Here is a 21,063-nt window from a genome sequence, read left to right as displayed (position 1 = left end):
TCTCTCCATAAATACACTGAAAACAAGTTTGTTCTGTAAAAAGAATTTCAAGCAGTAGACAAAAAAACCTCGACTATGAACATTGTGTAACTCAATAACTCATCGTCACATGACAGATAAGATCTCTGAGATAAACAGACTTTAAAGCTGTGCTGAAACAGGAAGTACTTTACAAGAGAGACACAGACAGAGGTCAGTGCCGTCAAACTGACAGCTGACAGTCTGCCGCTTGCCATCTCCTCGCCGCTTCCTTTTCACAGGCGCATATTTGAGCGTTTTGCGCCACCTTGCGAGTGAACTGCCTCATCTGTGGCGCCACCACTCTCATCTCGGTCACAAAATGGTGTCAATAATTTGCACTCTGCGAGACCACACAGACGAGCTCAGCAGCTGCGCCTTCTCTCCATCTCTCCTGGCGACCTGCTCCGCTGATAAAACGCTGCGTGTTTATAACACAGCGGACTTCTCGGAGCTTCCCTTCTCTCCTCTCTCGGGCCACGGCTACGGGGTTCACTGCTGCTGCTTCAGCTCCTGTGGCAGCTTCCTGCTCAGCTGCTCCACAGACGGATCCGTCATCGTGTGGAGCTCGGGCACAGGTGAGGTGGTTGCGGTGTTACAGCACCCGAGCCGCAGCCCGCTCCGAGTGTGCGCACTGGCATTAGACTCCTCCCTCGTGCTGGCAGGGGCCTGTGATGGCACCGTGGCCCTCTGGGACTTCCCTTCCAAGACATTACGGAGGTACAGTTTAACCCACAGGTGAAGCTAATCAACAGTTACAGGTGCGTATTCAGCAGAGCAGCAGCCAGTTCACTGCTGAGGTCTTGCTGAAAGTATTTCTTTAGAAAACGTTCAGAACTGCTATAAGCAACTATCAAGGTAAGTTATCTTATTTATGAAGAGTTTAACGCCCAAAAACCAAGGAAATCTGCTGTGTGTGTGTGTGCATAAACTGTCCGTCAAAACTTGCAGTTCAAAAAGACAAAGTTCAGTTTGCTTTGATACGTGACAAAGAAGAGCGTCAAATCCATATGTGAAAATCTGGAACCAACAAATTAAAATATTAACATGGGCAAACGACCTCACAACTTTAGCTTGAAGGTTCATTCTTGATTTTCGAATTAAAAAATTGACACACAAAAAAAACAAACTAAAAAAACTAATCACATGCTCCACTTACTTGGATTTTTATGTAGCTTTGGCCACATCTTGCATCCTTCATCAGCAGATGGAGTCATCCCACAACAGTTGTTAGGTTCTACCTTGAATTGTAAAACTCTGATTAATTCACAGAAATATGTGACATCAAATCATTTCCATCAAAGACAGAGTGAGTCAGAGCACAGACAAAAATAAATAAATCACAAACAATGTTCTAACATCAATACTAAGCAGTGTAAGTATTGTGTTAATGTAGAATCTTATTTCTTATAGTACGATGCTCATTGAAAAAGAAAAATGATTTTCAAGGCCTTTAAACAACTCGACCTCAAACTGCCCTCTCAGACATGGGTTTTAATACAGTCTAGTCATTTATTAACTGAGCCTGTTTTTTTTTTTGTTTGTTTTTGTTTTTTTACAAAAACATTACCTCAGGACTACAAAAAAGCAGGTTTAACATCAGGTTCCTGCTGTCAATAGAGACGTGTGGGCTTATGAAGATCAAATGGCATAACCAGCTAAACAAGTTTTTGTTAACAGGAGTAATATACTCAGTAAATCTGATGGAATAAGTTAATAAAACTTTGTCTATTCAAAAACATTTTATGAAGATTATTTTTTTAAGAATTTCTCTTTTAATCCCCACCCACACTAACTAAACTCAGGACTCCTAATCCAAGTTTGTTTCAAAGGGCTACTTTTTAAACTAGAATTGCTTATTCTAGATCACGTCCTGTTCTCTCTTTTTTTTTTTTTTTTTATTCCCTTTCTGATAAATCTTGCGGTTCATAACGTTTTCCCTCACAGATGCAGCTCCGTAAGCGAGGCCAGTGTCGTGGCTTGCTGTTTCTCTCCATGTGGTCAGTTTGTCGTGACTGGCTGCACCAACGGAGACCTTAAACTGTGGGATGTGGACATCAGCCTCCTGCATGCTGAGAAGGACGCCCATGACCTGGGAGTGACCTGCTGCAGCGCTGCATCCCAGCTTGAAGTTGGTGAGTTCAGAGAGGTCTTTTAAAGGGTATAAGGGTCTTTAGAGAAGACAGTTTTGAAAATCAGTTATTTAAGTCTATCAAGCAAAAATGCCAAACATGAAACATAAAACAAGCAATTTGAAGGAGAACTTTAAACAGAATATCAGTAATGAAAAAAATAGTTGCACCTTTAAACTCAACAGCAGTGCATCTTTCTAATGGTCTGAGTTTCTCACGGACCTCACTGTGAGCAGTAGAAAAGTTCAGCTGTTATTCGTTGTCTTTTTTTGGTGGATTAATCCTTTAAAGTTCCAAACTGAACAAGTGTTTCAGTTTCAGGACTTACTGCCCCTGTTCATTTTGGATAACATACTATAAACCCACCCAGCACAGATAAAACTGAGATCTCTCACAGCTGGCAGTTGGTTAAAAGCAACCTGTTGAATCAAACATGACATTCACAGTGTTTATTTTTGTGCCACTGTTTGGAAATAAAAAGCACATGAATAATGTTATGAAAATCTGGTTCTAACCAAACACTGTATTTAGGCCACTTAAATAGTAAAAGATGCTTGCCATGTGTTCACCAACAGTCCGTCAGATAGTATTTGTCGTCTCTTGTTATTAAACTCAGTCGAGCATGAACATCCAGAGAGGGGGAATGTGGCTGTTTTTTGTTCTGCAGATGGCTGCTGTGTGGAGTTTCGACTGGCCTCCTGTGGACAGGACAGCCAGCTGAAAATATGGATTGTTTCCCAGCGTGAAGGAGCAGGTAGGCCCCTCTGCCCGCTTCCTCAACCGAAAACTCCCATCACTCGAGAGAGAGAGAGAGAGAGAGAGAGAGAGAGAGAGAGAGAGAGAGAGAGAGAGGAGAGAGAGAGAGAGAGAGAGAGAGAGAGAGAAGAGAGAGAGAGAGAGAGGGGAGAAGAGAGAGAGAGAGAGAGAGAGAGAGAGAGAGAGAGAGAGAGAGACTTCTGACTGCTTTAACCTTGAAATCTCTGCAGAATAGAAGAATTTTATTAGTGTGTGGAATAAATCAGCTGCAGTCTGACTCATTAATAATGCATCACTTTAAGACATTCTGCTGAAATACAGCAACAGAGGTGTGTGGGGGGGTGGGGGGAAATCAGGTGCATATATCCAGTGACATTTATATCTTGTACGGCCAATGGCAGAACAAGAACATTTCGTGTATGCTCATAGGTTGTGTAACCAGCCTACAAACTGTATTTCTCTTAGCGTCTGTGAATACACCACATTGTTAGTTCATAAGATGTGTTGCCGTGGTAACTGCCATTTCTTTGGGTGGGGGGGTGGATGGATGTGTCCCACGTTGTGACTTGCTGTGGTCCATGGGGATTTTTTTTTCATCTCTGAGCAGCTTGTAGAAGGACAAAGAACAATGTCTGTCCTCATTTAATTTCTTTAAAGCGCAGTTTTTCAGATGCTGCGTTTCTCTGTGGAGGAGCTTGCAACAGGCTTGCCTTTGTGAAATGTGCATTTATCTTGCCTTGGCAAAAGGACTGCATGCTTGAACCCCTCTTCTGGTGTTTTATGAGAAAGAGACTCAAGTGTAGATGATTCAGTGAAGCAAGGGACCAATTTTGAAGTTGGGATTGATGTGTCTGCCGTTGATGTGGAACATTTTTCTAGTCCCTGCTTACTTTGTGAGCCCTGTATATTGATAGTCATATTCCAGGGTTATTTGGGAGCTGTGTGGGTCAGAATTTTAATGTTATCAGTTTTGCGACCTTTTCCTTTCGCCTGGCAGTATGTGTTGATGCCTCTTGTTCACATGTCACATTTGTCACATTTTGTCAGAGTTAATAAAGCAGTTAATGTGTTTTTTTTTTTTTTTGTTGTTTTTTTTTTCTCCTTACACACCTATAATTGTTTCATATCATAAATATGCATAAAAATAACAAATCAGCCTTCCACAGAGCCTGAAAAGACTATTTTTAGTCTAATGGATCAGGGGGAGGGTTTATTTAAGATGTGTGTTTACAGGCTGATGATTTTAAATGCTGCTACAGACCAATTAGCTTTGGCACATACAGCAGAAGCACAGCACAGTGGATTGTTTCTGAGAAGTGTCTTTGTCTCTTAGGCTATGAATACCACAGCTTTATTGCCATCAAAAAAAATCTTTTGTTTCCAAGCAGCTGTCAGCAGGTGGCACAGCTCTGAGCCAGCAAGAGGGAAGGAGGTATTGATAAAAAGTTTTGTGTTGTCAGACTGTGGGGTAACGGTGGGGATCCAGACAGTGATGCACTTTGAAGTCAGTGTGTTTGTGTGTGTACAGTGTGTGTACACATCTGTGTGAGAGACTCAATTTGAGGATTTTTTGGTCAGTTCATGGACAAATTCCAGGAGGCTGGTAGCTGAACAAATACAGACACAACTTTACTTTGACCTCTTGGTGTGCGTGTGGGTGTGTGTGTGTGTGTGTGTGTGTGTCTTTCGTTGACCCTCAGCCTGCATCATGACCCTCCTTCACACACTCACCAGCCATTCGGCTCCAGTCCTGTCTTGTGCCTTCTCCTCTGACGGAGATCTGGTCGTCTCAGGGTAGGACACACTCATCATCACACAACACATAAATGACTTCCTCTTGCCCTTCCATCTGTGAGCAGCAACCTCCTGGGTCGGCAGCTGAATTCTGACCTTTGTGTCTGTCAGGCTTATGTTTTGTAAGGTCATTTGGAACAAATTAAACTTAAATTAATCTCTCCATCTTCAAAATGCTCCTTTTTTTTCTGAGCTGTAAGCGGCAGATGCCACTACTCAGCACTGGTCCTGCTGTTCCCTCAGTCAGCCACAGGAGGAGTGTATTTTGTTGTATATAGCTTCTGTTTGGGTCCTTCTGCCATTTCTGGCTTTAATTCAAACAAAATGAAGGTTAATCTGTGCTCTGTTTCTAGCACTGTAGAAACGTTTGAAAAAGTGTGTTGTTTTTTTTTTTGTTTGACAAGAATCCAGATTTTTTTTCTTTACTTATTATTCCATAATGCAAATGCTCGCATATGGATTCTGCAAATGAAGTTGACTTTGTTTACTCTCTACTTATTCAACAGTTCAGTGGATAAAAGTGTTACAATATATGACGCGGTAAGTAAAGCCCCAAAAATCCCAACTGCTGTAAACACAGAGATGCCAAACATTCCCGTCTTGTCCATGTTTGTTTGTACTTTGTTTACAGAACCTGGGAACCCTGCTAAACACTTTGAAACAACACAACAGGTAAATGGCCTGATCCACCGCTGTGCAATCTCCACAGCTATCAGAATAGGAGTCCCAGTGTTTTGGAGCAGAACGTGTGATTTTTGCTTGATTAGTTTTTCCCAGAAGCACTGGGTGCAGTGATGCAATAGTATATCCTTCAGCGCTGCTTTCATTGAAGTGGCACCACAGGTAGGCACCAGCAGAGGACTTTGAAGTGCTTGAAAGGGTTTAAGATACTGTACGATCCAAGACTTGATTTTTTTTTTTTTTTTTTTTTTTTTTTTTTTTTTTTTAAAAGAGCAAAACCTGACTTCTAAAGCCGATCTCTTCCTGTACCAGTTTCACTCTGTCATACACACCCTTCATGTTTCTGCTGCTCTTCCTGCACCTTGCAGGTACGTGACTGCTGTAGCTCTGTCTCCCACCAAGCCGTGGATTGCAACCGGCTCCATGGACAGAACAGTGAACGTGTGGAGAATAGGAGATGGAGACAGCAGAACTGGTAAATACTTAACAGTGAATTGTTTAGGTTGGCGCCTACAAATGCACAATCACTCGTCTTTTTAAAACAGACTGTTAGCAGCGACTCAAAGCCCAGAAGCCATTTGGAGTGCCAAAGCTTCCCCCAAAAGAGTGTTTTGGGAGATATCCAGCGAGAGAAGCTCCTGTTACATGTGTATTGCTGTCTGGCTGCGGTGTCTGGATGTGATTGATGTTTATTGGTGCAGCGGGGCAAACTACCACTGAGCCTCAGAGAGCTGTTGTTATGGAGGTGAATCCTCTTTAAAAAAAAAAAAAAAAAAGTTGAAAGAAAACATTTGGAATAGTAAATGAAAAGGTGCAATCATCAGACATCTGGAGGCCTTGAAGCTTCATCAGGGAAGCTCCCTCATCTGCTATTAGTCAGGCTGATGTTGATTGTTGACAAAGCAAATTCCATCTCAGTGAAGCTCTGCCTTTTTTTTTTTTAGCACACCCCCCCTTTCCTTTAGCTACTCTTCTCTTACTTTCTTTTCACATATTAAACTTATTCCCTTTTATGTTTTCCTACAGCAGCTGAATCAAGACAGACAGTGTGCCAAGGTAAATAAATGCATTACTCTGTTTTGCCCTTAGAATTCTTCATAGTGATTCATAGTGCTCTTTCTGTTAAAAAGCACTGCTCTTTTATTTTAATTTGCACTGTGTGTGTGAATGACTGAAATACCAGAGTCTTAGTACAGGTGTTTCGATCATTTAATGTCTTGATCTTTTATTTTGAGCTATTGTTGTTTTGAGCTGTTTTGTCTTTCTTGCATGTGACGGAGAGCTTTTCTTGTGATTTTGTGTCATGTTGGTAAACTGTATGTTGTTTTCTGTGAACCCAGAAAAGAAAAGCCTCTGTTTTGGCGAAGCTAATGAGGATGAAATGGCAATTGTCTGACTTTAAAGAATAAGGTTGGCATTATTCAGTATTTTCTTATAGTCAGCAAATCCCACAAAAAGCCCAAAACCAACAAGTCTGTCTCTCAGTTCTTTTCCAAGCCTATTTGTTCCTACTGTATTGTAAAACAACGAATGACAAAATATAGTTTCATTTCCAGAGAGGCGATGTAATCTCCCAAAACAGGCACCGTTGTTTTTAGCCATGCTAGCGCCGTGACCCTACAGATGGCAGTGTTGCTCAGTCAGTCCACCACTTTGGTCCAGACTGAAATACTTTAAAAATTGTTGGATAGTTTGCCATGAAATTTGGTACACACACTCTAGTCCCCCTCAGAATTTAGAGCAAAAATACTTTAAATAGTAGTTAGCATGCTAACATGCTTAACTAAGATGATGAACATGGTAAACATATCTGCTAAACATTAGCATGTTAGCATCGTCAGCATCGTCACTGAGTGCCCACTAGAAGGGCACTCAGAGTGCAGACATCCAATGTCAAACATTCACCAAAATTCAGAGAAAAAAAAAGAAATTCATAGTAAATGATCCAGATCTGCCCCAAAATGAGTTCTTCCCTGGCCTATGCCCCACCCCTCCAACAAGTTCAGTGCAAATCAATGCAGTACTTTTTGCGTATTCCTTCTGACAAACCCGGGTGAAAACTTAAAGGAGGTAAAAATGAGTGCTGTGTGAGATATGAATAAGTAGACCCTTCACGCCCACACAGGTGCTTCCACTTATGTTGCCTAATGAGACCTCCTTCTCAGGGCAGCGTGGCCGTCGATGTGTCCCACATCCCTACTACATGATAATTCTACACAGTATGTATTACACACTAATCATTACAGTTTACTGTTTTAGCACTTAGTCTACAAGAAAATCAACATACTTAACCACTTTATACAAACGGGAAATTCCACAATAACTTGCATTGAGATGAGTGAAGTCACAGTTTAATAAACATTTGATATCGCATGTAAACTTCACAAATTGAAGCAAGGTACAGTATCTTCCTGATGATTGATGATGATATATATTGGCACACACCATCCGCTCCCTCACTCTCCTGTTAATTTTGTCGCTGTTCACCTTTTAGGGCGAGGACAGCTTAGACTGTCATCATTCTTATTGGTGTTCAGAATTTGGTGACTTTATTTGCTTTTCAGCACAGCTCTACCCGGCTGCTTTAGCCAAACTAAAGGTCTAATCAGCCAGAGTGATTGAATACGTGTGTTCGTAGACAGAGCCTTTAATAAAATGCAGTGGAAAACAGGTTTGTCTTTAACTCTAAGTTTTATATGAACTGAGAGTTGGAGCAGTCCTCCAGATATGTGGTGTGTAATAACGCTGCTTCTCTGTTAAATTTAGACCATGAGGACAGTATGGCACAAAGAAATGAGCTACATCAGGCTTCGGCTACACAGGCAATGCTTATTAGTAGAATAAATTCATTGTTGGTTTGGGCCTTTTCATGGGATTTGTGGACAGTAAGAAAAACAGACTATCACCAGCCTTATCCTCTAAGCTGTGAAGAATGGAGTTGATGAAGAAAGCTTCTTATGTGCATCTGTCCAAGTAATTAAACACTGCAGTGTGAGCTGTCCCAGTCTGCAGTGAAGCTCTGAGGTTTTCATGCTTTTGGCACAGTGTTTCCATGACTCAGCCTCCTAGACTGGAAGACTCCACACACTATCAAGCAGAGAGGAGGTGGTGTTACTCTGCTCACTGTCGCACAGAATGAATAAGTACATATTTTGTGTCGGTCAGTCAGTCAGTTCACCACTTTGGTCCAGACTGAAATATCTCAGCAACTATTGGATGGATAGCCTCAAAATTTTCTGACTTTTCCTGTAGCGCCACGTGAAGGTCTACATTCAACAATCCTAGACAGAGAAATGAATCATAGACCAAGTGGAGATTCAAATGTTTGTATAGACAGGGGGATCATTGCAGCCACAGGACATTTTATAATTTGACTGAAGGTTGTTTCTTTTCTTCTCGACATTCTCAAGCACAGGCAGGATCTTAGGGGCTTATCAAATTGCATTTTGGCATTCATGACAGAATCTTTTGTGGAAGAAAATATTCATTGACTATGAATTCTTTAAGCTAGCTGAAGTAGCAAGAGGTGAGGGTGAAACCTAATGGTAGTGGCAATGAGCTACACCTCCCAGGCTTCAGGGTTATCCTTCACACGGCTAATGATGGGCGATGGGAACCGTGAGGCTGCTGTGAGGTGTCATCAACCGGGCCGGCACACAACAGACTAGTTTATCTCAGCCTTGTATGATAAATGATGGCTGCTCACTTGCATGGTGTCATGTGAAGGTTGATGAGCCGCATGCTGGCACAGTCTGAAATAACACAACCCTGGGTTTCATTTTCTTTTCTTTTCTCCATCACATGCTTGTATGCAAGATCAGGGATCTGTGCGTGCATGTGCATGTGTGTGAATGTTAATTGTCACTCCCGTACTGGCGCAGAGGGAGTGTGTCCTTCCGTGGAGTGTGAGGGAAGCTGTTTGTTTGCATCAGATAAGTTTTGCTGCAGGAGACGGGGGTATAATAACAGAGCACTTCCTCCCTTCCTGTTGTGTGTTTTGCAGGAAGGAAGTTGCCGGGTCACTCCAGGCTGCTGGTTGCTGATTGGTCGGAGCAGGATGTGCAGACCTGGCTGCGTGAGGAAGGACTGGAGGAGCTTGTCGGCAACTTTAAAGCCAACAACATTGACGGACCAGAGCTCAGCTATCTGAACAAGGAAACAGCCGCAGAGTTGGGCATTGGTGAGGATGAAATATAAAACACAGTCGTGTTCATGAGTGTACAGTACACACACACAATCACAGGCAAACTGGGATTCAGTGTTTTTGTGGGGATTTACTGTTTGATCCTAAAACATGACAAGCCCAAATTCGATAGCATGATATAAGCAGCTTTTATCGATGCTCTGATTTATTCCCCCCACACACACACACGCGCACACATCTCCTCCAAAATAGTGATCTGATTTAGGGACATGAAGCTGTAGCATTTCTGTCTGTTTACACAATCACAAATCACGTTGCGAGGACAGTACCCCACAGGATGACCTTTACGTCACAAACAATGATAATCCCTCTCAAAATAAGATTAGTCCATGCTGGGTCGTCCAAGGTCTCAGTGCGGAAAGTCACTGTACAAACTGCAGCCAGAAAACAAATATTCCTCCCTGCGGGTGGATGGACACACTGTAGTGTATAAGCAGCAACATTGACATCAACATCATCACCATCACTAAGGCAGTTATGCTTTAAACAAATATCTTAACATTTTTTGGGGAAATATGCTTATTTGTCTTGTTGCAGAGTTTGACAGATATAACGCGTAAATTATTGAGCTCTAGAGGTCTTTAATAAAGGTGGCTATTGTTACCTTCAGATAGAATCTGGCTAGCTGTTTCCAACTGTTTTCAGTCTTTATGCTAAGCTAAGCTAACCAGCTAGGTTAACAAGGAAACTAAAAAACTGCTCAGTGTACCTCACTTCAGTTTGGTAGACAGTCAGGCTGTGGGCCATGGAGCAAGTGATGAGTTTTTGGTGCTGCGCTGTCGTGTGGCTCTTTTTATAAAGCACTTTGTGTTTTTGTTTATAACTCTGGGGACAGATGCATAAAACTGTGCAGGTTCACAACTAGAACCCTTGTGTACACACAAAGGCATAAATATATATACGCCCTCTTTGAGTGAGAGTCATAAAAGTTGTGCAAAAGCCTGATCTCCACTCACCCAATTAGCCATAGATGTATGTCGACATGCCTTTTAATCACTTCTTATATCAATACTTCTGCCAGCTCTACCGGTCCTCTCAATGAAAAGAATGACAAAGAAGCAGCGCAGTTTCATAGATATTTCAATGGCTGAGCAGCTGTCCTTACACTACTTACTGTATGGCACCTGTAAACTATTATAGTCATCTCAATCATCATCATCAACCATTTCAATAAAGGACAGGATAGGGAAAATACACAGCCCAAGGTTAATAATTACACTATACATCTGTGTACAGACTGCAAAAGTCATACACAATCAGTGAAACTGGTCAACAACCTAAACATATCATATTTTATTATTAGATATATTAGATTATTGATCTCAACTTATATTGCGGTTCCACTTCACCATACCACACACAGTTTACTCTAGAAAACTGTACGTACACCTGGTCAAAAATATGCATGAGGTGCACACATCCACACTGCAGATAGAAACGTAATTATTTTCTGTCAGAATAACAAATTTAATGGATTGCATTTTGTGTCCCTGGTTAGAGGTATGAGTGCTCTGTAGTTAGTATTTCAATTCCGGTAGTTTCAGATAAGCGCACTGCAGTCTTGAATTCTTATTTACACACACAGTTTTGAAGGGAGTGTATCAAAGAGTCCACATTACTGCATGAATGCCATAATGCCCAGAAAAGCTGTCTTTAGTCAGATTACAGCTACTTTGTGCCTGCTGTAATCACGTAACGAGCTGCATCACAATCCCACCCTCAGTCACGGTAAAAACGCCTTTTAGCTGCAGTTGTTTGCTTTAACTGGACAGCAGTAAACAGTAAAAAAAAAAAAAAAAGTGCTGCTCAGTTATGCAAAGCATGTCTTATGGAATGAGCATCCCTTTCCCATGTGTTTAGTATGCGCTCTCATTACCACCGAATGAGGACAGAGGAAACAGCAGATTGCCACATTTCTTGTCCTTTTTGTGCTGTGTGCAACCAACAACTATCATTTTCCTCACATGCTGTTTGTGTAAATGTGTGCGTGTGTATAGACACGTACTTAATCACACATGCAGCACACACACACACACAGAGCAAATTAGATTCCAGCGCACTTTGCTTGATGAAATATTCATGAATCTTTGAGTAAAGGGATGGAGGAAAAAAAAAAGTTCCTCTCAGATATAATTCAGGGTATCTCTGTGGAGACAGACACAGCGACTCATCAAATTATCAAATCTAAATGTAAAGTGGACAGTATAGTACTAATGGTTTGTGTTACCATGAAAATGTGGGAACTTAGGGAAATCTTAAAACCTATAGAAGTATTAGGTGCAGTTTTTCAGTGCAGTCGTTTCTTGGATGCTTAGAACCCTTAATGGGTTCAACACGTTTCATCAAGAGAAGACATTTTGATTGAGTGTAGGATCTAAACTATTTGTGATTGCGACAGCAGGCCTCCGCTGCTGCATCTGCCTGCTTTACTGCCTGTATTTTCAAGGCACTGAGGTCATGGTAACTTGGAGCCACAGTCTTTGTGATGTGTACTTGAATGCTGTCATCCCTCCATCTCTACTTACAACTGTATGAATGAGTGCAAAATTAACAGAGACTCACAACATTTCATTTGCAGTAAGAAAAATCGCAGGTGCTCAGCACAGAGTAGCCGTCTATGACTATCTTGTCACTTTGTTGGAAGCTGATTGTGTCCGATGAATGGATAAAAATTTCCTCTGAACACAGTGCCCCTGGACATCATGACATATGGGAGGAAGGGTTTAAGTGCATATGCTACATATTTAAATAATGCTAGAGTTTAATTCGATTAAATTTACTACACAGGCTCACTCATTCTCAAAACTATGTAAAATCTACCCAGATGTCTCTCCCAGATGTGTTATATTCCACATTCCCTCATAGCTTATCGCAACTTCATCCCCTTTTGGTCTTCTTGACATCATCTCAAGTCATTAAATCTACTCTAGAACCAGATGTTTTCTTAAGCATCGTCAGCACAAACGAATCGATGAAAAACTTCACCACAGCTCTGGAACAAAAGGGAACATTAGATGGTAGAAACCTGTTGTCCCAACCATTAGAATGGAGCTGGTTGCATGTGGAGATACTGTGTGTTTTAAAACTAGAATAGGAGTCTACCATGCTAACAGTTCTGTGAGGCTGCACAGCAGCTAAACAAAAAGCTAAATTCTAATGTTTAGCAGCTATAATTTTTTTGGACTTACTATACTATGACATTTTTATGACTTTCTATAATTTGATGTTTTTATGACTTACTATACTATGAAGTTTTTATGACTTATTATACTATGACTTTTTATGCCTTACTATACTATGACGTTTTTATAACTTACTATACTATTTCTTTTTTGACTTACAATATTATGACGTTTTTATGTCTCTCTATAGTTTGACTTTTTAAACCTTACTATACTATGACATTTTTATGACTTACTATACTCGATATTTTTTTATGTCTCACGTTATTATGACGTTTTTATGACTTACTATACTATGACGTTTTACGCCTTACTATACTATGACGTTTTTATGACTTATTATACTATGACGTTTTATGTCTTACTATACTATGACGTTTTTATGTCTTTCTATAATTTGACTTTTTATGCCTTACTATACTATGACGTTTTTATGTCTTTCTATAATTTGACTTTTTATGCCTTACTATACTATGACGTTTTTTATGACTTACTATACTATGACGTTTTATGCCTTACTATACTATGACGTTTTTTATGACTGACTATACTATGACGTTTTATGACTTACTATACTATGACGTTTTTTATGACTGACTATACTATGACGTTTTATGACTTACTATACTATGACGTTTTATGCCTTACTATACTATGACGTTTTTTATGACTGACTATACTATGACGTTTTATGACTTACTATACTATGACGTTTTTTATGACTGACTATACTATGACGTTTTATGACTTACTATACTATGACGTTTTATGCCTTACTATACTATGACGTTTTTTATGACTTACTATACTATGACGTTTTATGCCTTAATATACTATGATGTTTTTATGTTTTATTATACTATAATTTTTTTGGACTTACTATACTATGACATTTTTATGACTTACTATACTATGATTTTTTTTTTTTTTTACTTTCTATACTATGACGTTTTATGCCTTGCTATAATTTGATGTTTTTATGACTTACTATACTATTTTTTTTTTACTAACAATATTATGTTTTATGTCTTACTATACTATGACATTTTTATGACTTATTATACTATGACGTTTTATGTCTTACTATACTATGACGTTTTATGTCTTACTATACTATGACGTTTTATGTCTTACTATACTATGACGTTTTATGTCTTACTATACTATGACGTTTTATGTCTTACTATACTATGACGTTTTATGTCTTACTATACTATGACGTTTTATGTCTTACTATACTATGACGTTTTATGTCTTACTATACTATGACGTTTTATGTCTTACTATACTATGACGTTTTATGTCTTACTATACTATGACGTTTTATGTCTTACTATACTATGACATTTTTATGACTTACTATACTATGATTTTTTTTTTACTTATTATACTATCACGTTTTATGCCTTTACTATACTATGATTTATTTTTTTACTTACTATACTGTAACATTTTTATGACATACTATACTATGATGTTTTTTTTTACTTACTATACTATAACATGTTTATGACTTACTATACTATGATGTTTTATGCCTTATCATACTATGATGCTTTTATGACTTACTGTACTATAAATTTTTTGACTTACTATACTATGACGTTTTTATGACTTACTATACTATGACGTTTTATGCCTTGGTATAATTTGATGTTTTTATGCCTTACTATACTATTTTTTTTTTGACTTACAATATTATGTTTTATGTCTTACTATACTATGACGTTTTTATGTCTTTCTATAATTTGACTTTTTATGCCTTACTATACTATGACGTTTTTTATGACTTACTATACTATGATTTTTTTTTACTTACTATATATACTATGACGTTTTATGCCTTAATATACTATGATGTTTTTATGTTTTATTATACTATGACTTTTTATGCCTTACTATACTATGACGTTTTTTATGACTTACTATACTACGATTTTTTTTACTTACTATATATACTATGACGTTTTATGCCTTAATATACTATGATGTTTTTGTTTTATTATACTATAATTTTTTATGCCTTACTATACTATGACGTTTTATGCCTTAATATACTATGATGTTTTTATGTTTTATTATACTATAATTTTTTTGGACTTACTATACTATGACATTTTTATGACTTACTATACTATGATTTTCTTTTTTTACTTACTATACTATGACGTTTTATGCCTTGCTATAATTTGATGTTTTTATGCCTTACTATACTATGACGTTTTTATGTCTTACTATAATTTGACTTTTTATGCCTTACTATACTATGACGTTTTTTATGACTTACTATACTATGACGTTTTATGCCTTAATATACTATGATGTTTTTATGTTTTATTATACTATAATTTTTTTGGACTTACTATACTATGACATTTTTATGACTTACTATACTATGATTTTCTTTTTTTACTTACTATACTATGACGTTTTATGCCTTGCTATAATTTGATGTTTTTATGCCTTACTATACTATGACGTTTTTTATGACTTACTATACTACGATTTTTTTTTACTTACTATATATACTATGACGTTTTATGCCTTAATATACTATGATGTTTTTGTTTTATTATACTATAATTTTTTATGCCTTACTATACTATGACGTTTTATGTCTTACTATACTATGACGTTTTTATGTCTTTCTATAATTTGACTTTTTATGCCTTACTATACTATGACGTTTTTTATGACTTACTATACTATGACGTTTTATGCCTTAATATACTATGATGTTTTTATGTTTTATTATACTATAATTTTTTTGGACTTACTATACTATGACATTTTTATGACTTACTATACTATGATTTTTTTGACTTACTATACTATGACGTTTTATGCCTTACTATACTATGACGTTTTTATGTCTTTCTATAATTTGACTTTTTATGCCTTACTATACTATGACGTTTTTTATGACTTACTATACTATGACGTTTTATGCCTTAATATACTATGATGTTTTTATGTCTTACTATACTATGACGTTTTTATGTCTTTCTATAATTTGACTTTTTATGCCTTACTATACTATGACGTTTTTTATGACTTACTATACTACGATTTTTTTTACTTACTATATATACTATGACGTTTTATGCCTTAATATACTATGATGTTTTTGTTTTATTGTACTATAATTTTTTATGCCTTACTATACTATGACGTTTTATGTCTTACTATACTATGACGTTTTTATGTCTCACTATACTATGACGTTTTTATGCCTTACTATACTATGACGTTTTATGCCTTACTATACTATGACGTTTTATGTCTTACTATACTATGACGTTTTTATGTCTTTCTATAATTTGACTTTTTATGCCTTACTATACTATGACGTTTTTTATGACTTACTATACTATGACGTTTTATGCCTTAATATACTATGATGTTTTTATGTTTTATTATACTATAATTTTTTTGGACTTACTATACTATGACATTTTTATGACTTACTATACTATGATTTTTTTGACTTACTATACTATGACGTTTTATGCCTTACTATACTATTTTTTTTTTTACTTTCTATACTATGACATTTTATGCCTTGCTATAATTTGATGTTTTTATGACTTACTATACTATTTTTTTTTTGACTAACAATATTATGTTTTATGTCTTACTATACTATGACGTTTTTATGTCTTTCTATAATTTGACTTTTTATGCCTTACTATACTTTGACATTTTTATGACTTACTATACTCGATATTTTTTTATGTCTCACATTATTTTGACATTTTTATGACTTACTTTACTATGATGCTTTTCACTTACTATATTATGACATTTTATGCCTTACTATACTATGACGTTTTTATGACTTATTATACTATGACGTTTTTATGTCTTTCTATAATTTGACTTTTTATGCCTTACTATACTTTGACATTTTTATGACTTACTTTACTATGATGCTTTTCACTTACTATATTATGACATTTTATGCCTTACTATACTATGACGTTTTTATGACTTATTATACTATGACGTTTTTATGACTTACTATACTATGATTTTTTTTGACTTATTATACTATCACGTTTTATGCCTTACTATACTATGATTTATTTTTTTACTTACTATACTGTAACATTTTTATGACATACTATACTATGATGTTTTTTTTTACTTACTATACTATAACATGTTTATGACTTACTATACTATGATGTTTTATGCCTTATCATACTATGATGCTTTTGTGACTTACTATACTATAATTTTTTTGACTTACTATACTATGATGTTTTATGCCTTGGTATGATTTGATGTTTTTATGCCTTATTATACTATGATTTTTTTGACTTACTGTACTATGACGTTTTATGCCTTACTATACTATTTTTTTTTTTACTTACAATATTATGTTTTATGTCTTACTATACTATGACGTTTTTATGTTTTTCTATAATTTGACTTTTTATGCCTTACTATACTATGACGTTTTATGCCTTGCTATAATTTGATGTTTTTATGACTTACTATACTATTTTTTTTGACTAACAATATTATGTTTTATGTCTTACTATACTATGACGTTTTTATGTCTTTCTATAATTTGACTTTTTATGCCTTACTATACTATGACGTTTTTATGCCTTACTATACTATGACGTTTTTATGACTTATTATACTATGACGTTTTATGTCTTACTATACTATGACGTTTTTATGTCTTTCTATAATTTGACTTTTTATGCCTTACTATACTATGACGTTTTTTATGACTTACTATACTATGACGTTTTATGCCTTAATATACTATGATGTTTTTATGTTTTATTATAGTATAATTTTTTTGGACTTACTATACTATGACATTTTTATGACTTACTATACTATGATTTTCTTTTTTTACTTACTATACTATGACGTTTTATGCCTTGCTATAATTTGATGTTTTTATGCCTTACTATACTGTGACGTTTTTTATGACTTATTATACTATGACGTTTTATGCCTTACTATACTATGACGTTTTTATGTCTTTCTATAATTTGACTTTTTATGCCTTACTATACTATGACGTTTTTTATGACTTACTATACTATGACGTTTTACGTCTTACTATACTATGACGTTTTTATGACTTACTATACTATGACGTTTTATGTCTTACTATACTATGACGTTTTTATGTCTTTCTATAATTTGACTTTTTATGCCTTACTATACTATGACGTTTTTTATGACTTACTATACTATGACGTTTTACGTCTTACTATACTATGACGTTTTTATGCCTTACTATACTATGACGTTTTTATGACTTATTATACTATGACGTTTTATGTCTTACTATACTATGACGTTTTTATGTCTTTCTATAATTTGACTTTTTATGCCTTACTATACTATGACGTTTTTTATGACTTACTATACTATGACGTTTTATGCCTTAATATACTATGATGTTTTTATGTTTTATTATACTATAATTTTTTTGGACTTACTATACTATGACATTTTTATGACTTACTATACTATGATTTTCTTTTTTTACTTACTATACTATGACGTTTTATGCCTTGCTATAATTTGATGTTTTTATGCCTTACTATACTATGACGTTTTTTATGACTTATTATACTATGACGTTTTATGCCTTACTATACTATGACGTTTTTATGTCTTTCTATAATTTGACTTTTTATGCCTTACTATACTATGACGTTTTTTATGACTTACTATACTATGACGTTTTATGCCTTAATATACTATGATGTTTTTATGTTTTATTATACTATAATTTTTTTGGACTTACTATACTATGACATTTTTATGACTTACTATACTATGATTTTCTTTTTTTACTTACTATACTATGACGTTTTATGCCTTGCTATAATTTGATGTTTTTATGCCTTACTATACTATGACGTTTTTTTGTCTTACTATACTATGACGTTTTTATGACTTATTATACTATGACGTTTTATGTCTTACTATACTATGACGTTTTTATGTCTTTCTATAATTTGACTTTTTATGCCTTACTATACTATGACGTTTTTTATGACTTACTATACTATGACGTTTTATGCCTTAATATACTATGATGTTTTTATGTTTTATTATACTATAATTTTTTTGGACTTACTATACTATGACATTTTTATGACTTACTATACTATGATTTTCTTTTTTTACTTACTATACTATGACGTTTTATGCCTTGCTATAATTTGATGTTTTTATGCCTTACTATACTATGACGTTTTTTATGACTTATTATACTATGACGTTTTATGCCTTACTATACTATGACGTTTTTATGTCTTTCTATAATTTGACTTTTTATGCCTTACTATACTATGACGTTTTTTATGACTTACTATACTATGACGTTTTATGCCTTACTATACTATGACGTTTTTATGTCTTTCTATAATTTGACTTTTTATGCCTTACTATACTATGACGTTTTTTATGACTTACTATACTATGACGTTTTATGCCTTACTATACTATGACGTTTTTATGTCTTTCTATAATTTGACTTTTTATGCCTTACTATACTATGACGTTTTTTATGACTTACTATACTATGACGTTTTACGTCTTACTATACTATGACGTTTTTATGACTTATTATACTATGACGTTTTATGTCTTACTATACTATGACGTTTTTATGTCTTTCTATAATTTGACTTTTTATGCCTTACTATACTATGACGTTTTTTATGACTTACTATACTATGACGTTTTACGTCTTACTATACTATGACGTTTTTATGACTTATTATACTATGACGTTTTATGTCTTACTATACTATGACGTTTTTATGTCTTTCTATAATTTGACTTTTTATGCCTTACTATACTATGACGTTTTTTATGACTTACTATACTATGACGTTTTATGCCTTAATATACTATGATGTTTTTATGTTTTATTATACTATAATTTTTTTGGACTTACTATACTATGACATTTTTATGACTTACTATACTATGATTTTCTTTTTTTACTTACTATACTATGACGTTTTATGCCTTGCTATAATTTGATGTTTTTATGCCTTACTATACTATGACGTTTTTTATGACTTATTATACTATGACGTTTTATGCCTTACTATACTATGACGTTTTTATGTCTTTCTATAATTTGACTTTTTATGCCTTACTATACTATGACGTTTTTTATGACTTACTATACTATGACGTTTTATGCCTTACTATACTATGACGTTTTTATGTCTTTCTATAATTTGACTTTTTATGCCTTACTATACTATGACGTTTTTTATGACTTACTATACTATGACGTTTTATGCCTTAATATACTATGATGTTTTTATGTTTTATTATACTATAATTTTTTTGGACTTACTATACTATGACATTTTTATGACTTACTATACTATGATTTTCTTTTTTTACTTACCATACTATGACGTTTTATGCCTTGCTATAATTTGATGTTTTTATGCCTTACTATACTATGACGTTTTTATGCCTTACTATACTATGACGTTTTTATGACTTATTATACTATGACGTTTTATGTCTTACTATAATTTGACTTTTTATGCCTTACTATACTATGACGTTTTTTATGACTTACTATACTATGACGTTTTATGCCTTAATATACTATGATGTTTTTATGTTTTATTATACTATAATTTTTTTGGACTTACTATACTATGACATTTTTATGACTTACTATACTATGTTTTTTTTGACTTACTATACTATGACGTTTTATGCCTTGCTATAATTTGATGTTTTTATGCCTTACTATACTATGACGTTTTTATGCCTTACTATACTATGACGTTTTTATGACTTATTATACTATGACGTTTTATGTCTTACTATACTATGACGTTTTTATGTCTTTCTATAATTTGACTTTTTATGCCTTACTATACTATGACGTTTTTTATGACTTACTATACTATGACGTTTTATGCCTTGGTATAATTTGATGTTTTTATGCCTTACTATACTATTTTTTTTTTGACTTACAATATTTGGTTTTATGTCTTACTATACTATGACGTTTTTATGTCTTTCTATAATTTGACTTTTTATGCCTTACTATACTATGACGTTTTTTATGACTTACTATACTATGACGTTTTATGCCTTAATATACTATGATGTTTTTATGTTTTATTATACTATAATTTTTTTGGACTTACTATACTGACATTTTTATGACTTACTATACTATGATTTTCTTTTTTTACTTACTATACTATGACGTTTTATGCCTTGCTATAATTTGACGTTTTATGCCTTACTATACTATGACGTTTTTATG

The 21,063-nt window shown here is 34.9% G+C and overlaps 1 protein-coding gene across 1 annotated transcript in view; it reads left to right on the top strand.

Annotated features, from left to right (window-relative positions):
* The first annotated feature begins 327 nt into the window (after positions 1–327).
* LOC111218224 (WD repeat, SAM and U-box domain-containing protein 1-like) overlaps positions 328–21,063 on the top strand; it is a 24,084-nt gene continuing 3,348 nt past the window's right edge. The window contains exons 1-9 of the mRNA XM_022740415.1: positions 328–738; positions 1,966–2,153; positions 2,818–2,904; positions 4,607–4,700; positions 5,207–5,240; positions 5,332–5,372; positions 5,750–5,856; positions 6,408–6,437; positions 9,385–9,561. Coding sequence (XP_022596136.1) covers positions 341–738; positions 1,966–2,153; positions 2,818–2,904; positions 4,607–4,700; positions 5,207–5,240; positions 5,332–5,372; positions 5,750–5,856; positions 6,408–6,437; positions 9,385–9,561 — 1,156 coding nt within the window. The 5' untranslated portion in view covers positions 328–340. The remainder of the gene's footprint in view (positions 739–1,965; positions 2,154–2,817; positions 2,905–4,606; positions 4,701–5,206; positions 5,241–5,331; positions 5,373–5,749; positions 5,857–6,407; positions 6,438–9,384; positions 9,562–21,063) is intronic.

The sequence above is a fragment of the Seriola dumerili genome, unplaced genomic scaffold (genome assembly GCF_002260705.1).
Source record: "Seriola dumerili isolate Sdu_G_001 unplaced genomic scaffold, Sdu_1.0 BDQW01000052.1, whole genome shotgun sequence".
Taxonomy (NCBI): Eukaryota; Metazoa; Chordata; class Actinopteri; order Carangiformes; family Carangidae; genus Seriola; species Seriola dumerili.
Note: the sequence above shows the minus strand (reverse complement) of the source record. Positions and strands in the feature narration are given on the sequence as shown.